Genomic DNA, 7,569 nt, shown 5'->3' on the forward strand with positions numbered 1-7,569 from the left:
GACCACTCAACATTTGCACTACTTTGCAAATATGTATGCCACCTGTATGATCAGCTGGCTGCTGAAAATGTCAATGGGGCTAGGTACAAGGCTTTCTGTATGGCATCATCAGCCTCGCCAGAACTGTCGATTCCCCTCACAAGTGATGCCCTACATCAGCACTGCAAAACAGGCAAATTATCAGGCTGCAGTCATGAGGTCCTGCATCAAACAAAATATAGGTGTGTGGTAGAGAAAAACATCATGTAGACCAGAATAACAGGAAACGCCAAGCACTGACAAGAAGAAGCTGTTGCTATATTTTGACATGTTCAACAGGCCAAACTGACGCCAGAATAACAGGAAGACGGGAGACAGGCACATGCAAGAACAGGGCAAGATGACCTGGGTAAATGAACATGTTTATCCGGTTACTAGCTGAATTTGAGCCAAATATTAGGCAACATCCTCATGTTGGCATCTGGAAAGTGTCTGACCATGTTTGGTCAGAATAACAGCCAAATAAATGAACGAATGAATAAACAAATGGTTCTTGTCATTGATTACTTCCTTTTATTGATCAAAATGACTTAACATAGAAAGTTCACCTTATCGTCTATTTTCCTCATTGTTCTTCGTGCAGGCAGCTATGTATAAAGCACTGTTTAGAATCCATTTGGCGCACTTTAGAAGACTTTTGGGAGAATTCCTCTCTATCGGTAACGTTAAGTAGAACCACGGAGGAAGCTGTGTTGCTGGAAGTGTTGACATCAATCAGCTACTCGATTGGTGTAGCACGATCACGTGTCGAACCGTGCCACCGCTCGCGCACCAAAATCTTATTGCGCCCCAAAGACGCTAGTTCTTTATAAAATGCATCGATATAAAAAACAGGCAGGATATTTTGCGACAAACTTTTTGCTGTAAGTTTGACGTAACTCGTTCTTATTTATGAAGTTGAGATCGTGTAGTTCCCAGACGTCGGAGCGAGATGAAACGATAATCGGGTTCACCTTATAGCCTAGAAGATGAAAATGCAAAAAGAAGAAGAATCCCCTTCATTCTCACTGTACATGTACAGTATATACAACATAATTTGTCCTCTGGATTTAAACCATCAACCAACTCTTAGGGAACACTGGTTGCTTTCAGAAGTGTCTGGGGAGCAAGGGAATTGACACTTGCTGAACACACCACAGCCGATCAAGCCGTGATTCATACATGCAATCCCCAGTGTTTTTTATCCTGATGCCTGACATCATAGCCTGGTGTATAGTACTGGTCCCAGAGGTAAGAAATTTCATGGGACGCTTGAGCAAAAGAATGGGCCAAATTTCAAAGCAGACATACACACACACTTTTGCACATGTGGTTACTGGGGATACTGGTGTGTGTCATGGGAGAGGTGTGAAGAGGAGGAGCTTATACTCCTTTTCATCTCCCTCCTCCTCATTCTCCTGCTGCTGGGCCATTTTGGTTGGATGAGCCATGTTGTGGCCCGACAAATGTCATGCATGCAAACAAAAGACAGGAGCAGGAAGAGGAAGCAGCTGATTGTGCCACTTCTTTTGAGCACACCACACCTCAACAGCATCATGGGTCTCCATGGATACTATCGCAACAGATCGATAATTCATGCAACAACAAAATCAACCTTCCCACCCCCTCCAGACTATGCATGTGTGTCACACTCCCTAATAATGGAAGTCATAAAAACTAATTAGTACCAAAAAAAAAAAGCAGACCAGATGAGTCCTGTGCAACAGTATGTAAAACACCAGAATAAACAACAAATAGCAGCTAGGACAATAAACAGGCCTAAAGCCTTATTCATTTTAGCCTTTTACACAGCAAAGAAATTTAGTCATTAGACATATATTTACAGTCCCCTCCAAATGTATTGCAACAGCAAAGTCAATTCCTTTGTTTTTGTTGTATACTGAAGACATTTGGGTTTCAGATCAAAAGATGAATATGAGACAAAAGTTTTTATTTCATGGTATTGACATCTAGATGTGTTAAACTCAGGACAGAGCACATTTTCTTTGAACCCACTCAGTTTTCAAGTGAGCAAAAGTACTGGACCATGTGACTGATGGGTGTTTCTAGTTGCTCAGGTGGTGCCTTTTAGATTGATTGCTGAAACATTAAATAGTTCTTGTTTTTGGCTTTAGGCTTCACCTGTGAAAACTGCAAAGCAAACATGAACACCAGAGAGCTGTCTATGGTAGAAAAGCAAATTATTTTGAAGCTGAGAGAAGAGGGAAAATCGATCAGAGCTATTGCACAAACACTGGGCATAGCCAGTACAACAATTTGAAATGTCCTGAAAAAGAAAGAAACTACTGGTGTACTGAGCAACAGACATCGAACAGGTCGGCCACGGGTAACAACAGCAATTGTTGATAGAAACATTGTGCGAGCTGTGAAGAAACAACTAAAGACAACAGTCACTGTCATCACTGCCAACCTCCACAGGGCAGGGCTGAAGGTATCACAATCCACTGTTTGAAGAAGACTTATAGAGTATAAAGGAATATAGAGGCCATACCACAAAATGCAAAACACTCATCAGCAAAATGAATCAGAAGGCCAGATTGGATTTTGCAAAGAAGTACAGAGAACAGCCACAAAAGTTTTGGAACAAAGTTGTATGGACTGATGAGACCAAGATTAACCTCTACCAAAGTGATGGAAAGGCCAAGTATGGAGAAAGAAAGGATCTGCTTATGATCCAAAACATACAAGCTCATCGGTGAAACATGGTGGAGGTAATGTCATGGCTTGGGCTTGCATGGCTGCTTCTGGAACGGGCTCACTTGTCTTTATTGATGATGTAACTCATGATGGCAGCAGCAGAATGCATCCAAACTAATCGAGAGAAGCTTCATCATGCAACAAGACAATGATCCAAAACACACTACCAACACAACAAAGGACTTAATCAGAGGTGAAAAGTGGAAGGTCTTGGACTGGCTAAGTCAATCACCGGACCATAACCCAGTAGAGCATGCATCCCTCCTGAAGAGGAGAATGAAGGGAGAAACCCCCAGAAACAAACAACTGAAAGAGGCTGCAATAAAGTAAGGGTTATGCCACCAAATTAAATGTTATTCACTTCAAGTTAATTTAATAATGTCCGTTCCAATACTTTTGTTCACTCGAAAAGTGGGTGGGTTCAAAGAAAAGGTGCTCTGTCCTGAGTTGTTGGACAGATCTAGATGTCAATACCATGAAATAAAAGCTGGAATTCTGAACTTTTGTGTCATGTTAATCTTTTGATCTGAAACCCAAATGTCTTAAAAGGAAGTGATCTTGCCGTTCCAATACTTTTGGAGGGGACTGTACATGTGTCATGTAACATTTTATTGTGTTAATTTACTTAAAAATATAATATTTCTCATTTTTAAAATATAAACAACAATAACAATAAAATACCCTAGCACTGATAAACATTAACTTAACTGTTAAGTGAAAAATGAATTTGTTATAACTTGTTTGTTATACATTTTATTTTATTGGTGTTGACTATGTAAAGATTATCCACTGTGGAACTGAATAAACTAACTTTAGAGTACCAAATTTTAAAAAAGTCACATTTGTTTACAATATTTAAGTAGTGTCAGTTGACAACATAATGTCAATATATTATTGACAGTATTCATAAGAAATCCTTAATTTGACTCTATTTAATATTACTTCTATATATTGACATGCACTGTGTTGCCAAACCTAAAATGTTATGATTTGCATTAGTCTAACCCTAAGACTAAGAAAAACATAATTACAACCCTGTTATATGTTACTTAGTTCATTGAGACAAGATGATTTTGTGATTTGAGCTCCAGAGTAAAACACTCAGTACCATGGGACATACAGAATAACATTTTTTTAAATATACCTTAGACTCTATGCTATATTTAAAATAGACATGAGAGCTATTAATACATAGCTATAGATAAAATATATATATATATAACATAAAAATGATTATACAAGTATAAAAACACATAAATCACATTAAGAGTATGTATCCTATTAAATATATTGGGATGTTTAGATAATTATGGTAACTTTCCACATTACATTTATATCCATGGCCTATGGAACACTGCACACCACAGGATAATTTTTTTATGATTATCACTGTTGTTGTGAATAATAACAGGGATGTGATGTTGATGGTGGTGGTGGTGGTTGAGATGGTAGTTGTGTGTTTGCAGGGTTGGAGCACCACCATGCATTTTGAGGCCTCTGCCCATTGTTGCAATGTAGTTTCCCCACCCCCCTCTCTGCGTCAAAGCAGTCTATTATTTGACATGCAAAGACTGTCTCTGTTTCTCCGTCTGTCTGCCTGCCTGCCTGTCTGTCTGTCTGTAAGTGTGTATATTAACTAATCCTGAGGTGGTTTCTCTTGTGTGATTCTCAGCATCTTCACTGGAGCTGTGGGAGGAAAATAAGAAGCCATTAGAATGATAGCCCCCTCTCTCACTCACACTCACCTTGACTATTCTCTGCTGGTGAAACATATGGTCCAGAGAGCGGAGTAGCAATGGCAGCCCAGGCATTATTGTCTGACCGATGAGTAAGAATGGACCCAATGGTCTGCAGCGTTTTCTCCACGTACGGTAGACCATCCGTGGATCTTTTCCGTGCGCTGGACAATTTAAAAATGGCCGCAGCTATTTGTTCATCAGCGGCTGAGCGCTTTCCACTTTCACTAGTGGCTGGGGTGAGAAGCAGAAGGGAGGTTTCAGCCTCAGTCGGTGGGAAAGCGGCTGCTACAGGCCCGACAGCTGGCGGCCTTCTCCCGTAAAGATGAGAAGGCATGTCGGTGTGGAAGGTGTCTCTGGTGCCGGAGGCTGGATCTGGTCTCCGGTTGGACAGTGGCGGCGCATCGTAAAGGCTGATGCGAGGTGCAGCGTTACAAAATCCAATATATACATATAAAATAAAAGTCAGCAGCGGCGATATGTACATCATTGAGGACATGGAGCTCATAGCGGCTCTCGGCTCTCCATGTAAGCCGCGTTAACGGTCTTTCTCAGACCTTTTCTCCCTGAAATGACGCGCTCCTCCACCATTTATCTTGCCTCCGCTGCTGCAGCTACTATGGCTCGGGAGTGGAGCAGCATAGTCAAGGCTTCACCTGCGCCTCAACCTAACTTCAGCTTCACTAGTGATGGACGTTCCCCTTAGCCAATGAAACAGGAACCTAACTCAGCCATATGAGCAGCGGGACTCGCTAATTGGCTAATGGGAAAGCGGCATTAATAACGCAGCCCCCTACCCCCGCGCTCTGTGTCGCCCGGTATGGAGACTAGTGGTTGGAAGACCGACTCTTTTTATTGATTCGAATCTTTGACTCTCGAACAGTAAAATGAACGAGTCGTGAACGAATCTTGAACTAATCATTTCATTCGTTTTACAGCAGGTGGCGCTTTAGCCCTATTGTGGGCGTTGTAAAGAAGGCTGCGGTTCTCCGACACTAAATAAGGCAACATGGTTTGCTTCCGCTGACAAAGTCTACAAAGTACACAAAATGCCATAAGTAATTAAAACCATGTGAAAAGCTAAGAAATAAAAACACACCACAATGTGAAGATGAATGAGAGCAAAAAAGACCCGAGCTCTTTCACGTGACAAATGAAACGAATCTGCGAGAACGAGGCGAAAGATTAGTTCACAGAGAATGATCCGTTTAGAGCAGGGGTGTCAAACTCAAATACACCGGGGGCCAAAATTCAAAATTCAAAATCTGAACAAAGTCACGGGCCAACATAAACATTGTAATATGAACTCAAACAAGTTTTGCTTTAACATTGAATATGGAACAAGCAACACATATTACCACACAATATTTAACTTAACTTCTAATTTTAATATCAAAATAAACTTTTTCCACAGGCTAATAATTTTAAAAATAAATTAACAATAATAAATCAATCAACCATTCAGAACCATGCCTTGGAATAACAATTAAAGTGCTTAAAGGAAACTTATAATTAACTTCACTTTTAATTTTTGCTCAGTTTGCTACACTTATCTAACCTGATGTGCCCGACACCTGGCACCTCTTCTTGGATGCAAGTTTATCAATGTCGGGGCACAGGCTCTGAGCTGAGGAAATCCTCAGTATCGAGCAAAGGTGTTCATCCGTCAGGCGTCTCCTGTGAGATGTTTTGGTCATCTTCATTGTGGAAAAAAGTTGCTCACATATATAAGTGCTGCCGAACATGGAGAGCATCTGAGCAGCTTGGATGCGGAGCTGAGGCATTGTGTGAGGGATGAACTGTGGAAACTGTGCGGCTCCCACAGCATCAAAATATGATGCTGTGTCACTACACTGGAGTTCAATCAGCTCCATTTGGAGGTTTGTCGGTGCGTTTTCCACATCAACTGCAAAAGGATTGCTGAGCAGTTGAAATCTACATTTCTGCACATCAAAGTCGGCAAATCGCCGCCTAAACTCAGCGCAGAGTACATCGAGTTTTTCACAAAACTGTGCGCTTGGGAACGCGGTGGGAGAGATCTGCGTTTTTATGGTTTGGCAGCAGGAAAAATGGCCAAGGTCTCCATGCATCATCTGATTTTCCCACAGGCAAAGTTTAGTTTTGAAAGTCCGGACTGCAGCGTACATCTCCGTGATGATGCGCCCCTGAAGCTGCAGGTTCAGCGCATCGAGGTGGCTCGAGATGTCACACAGAAATGCCAACTCGCACAGAAACCTTTGCTCCCGGAGCTCTGCTGTGTTCTTCCCCTTGCTTTCCAGAAACTGAAATATGGAGACACAATATGTCCTAAATCATCACATCATGTCGTTTCACGCGGGAAATTATGCAAAACCCAGCGGGCTTCATTTATAGGGAGAGAACCCGAATCCATCCATTTTCATCCGTTACCGGGTTGCGGGGGCAGCAGACGTCACCCAAATCATATTGCACCGTACCAACCCCCCCAAACCTTCCTGCGGGTGGTGAGTCCAGTGGAAGGTACCAACCGCCCTAACCGGGATTCTAACTTGCCCAGAAGGTGAACACTGGGGTTCCATACCAATGACAGAGACATTGCCTCTGGGCCAAAGCGGCACTAGAACCCGAATAATGGCAGTATATTGTCAACAGTGAACACTGAGTTAGTAAGTGTCAACCGGCAGCGGTGCCTCAATGGTGGACCTTCTCAGCCGGTGTGCTGAAGTTTTTTCCTACCTGAAGTTTTTTCCTACCCGTACTGGAAATTTATAGCCATATCTGATATTTGTGTTCAGGGTGGTAGCACATTATTATACACATCAAATCTCTATAATTACATGCTTATCACTTAGTTCAGAGTGGTAGCACATTATTTGAGGCTACACAGAAAATCTCTGTAAATATCTGTTTTCTCAGGGTTTAGGGTAGCACTTTATTTATTTTCTTTACATTTACATCTGAAAACAGAGGGAAGCTCAGAAGCTCAATCTAGGATTTTTCAGCAAACTGTTTTTTTATTATTTCTATTTTCACAAATAGTTACAGCAAGGATCATAATATGTAGTAAGGAATATTTGGGTTTATTTTCCAGTAAGATACAAGCTATGTTCATCCTTTG

General features: G+C 41.6%; 1 protein-coding gene across 1 annotated transcript in view; it reads right to left on the bottom strand.

Moving 5' to 3' along the window:
- LOC103397067 (multiple epidermal growth factor-like domains protein 9) overlaps nt 1-5,269 on the bottom strand; it is a 54,780-nt gene extending 49,511 nt beyond the window's left edge. Inside the window, exon 1 of the mRNA XM_008335315.3 lies at nt 4,482-5,269. Within this exon, the coding sequence (XP_008333537.2) occupies nt 4,482-4,980 (499 nt within the window). The 5' untranslated portion in view covers nt 4,981-5,269. The remainder of the gene's footprint in view (nt 1-4,481) is intronic.
- Nucleotides 5,270-7,569: the final 2,300 nt, after the last annotated feature.

This window comes from Cynoglossus semilaevis, chromosome W (assembly GCF_000523025.1).
Source record: "Cynoglossus semilaevis isolate Cse_v1.0 chromosome W, Cse_v1.0, whole genome shotgun sequence".
Lineage (NCBI taxonomy): Eukaryota > Metazoa > Chordata > Actinopteri > Pleuronectiformes > Cynoglossidae > Cynoglossus > Cynoglossus semilaevis.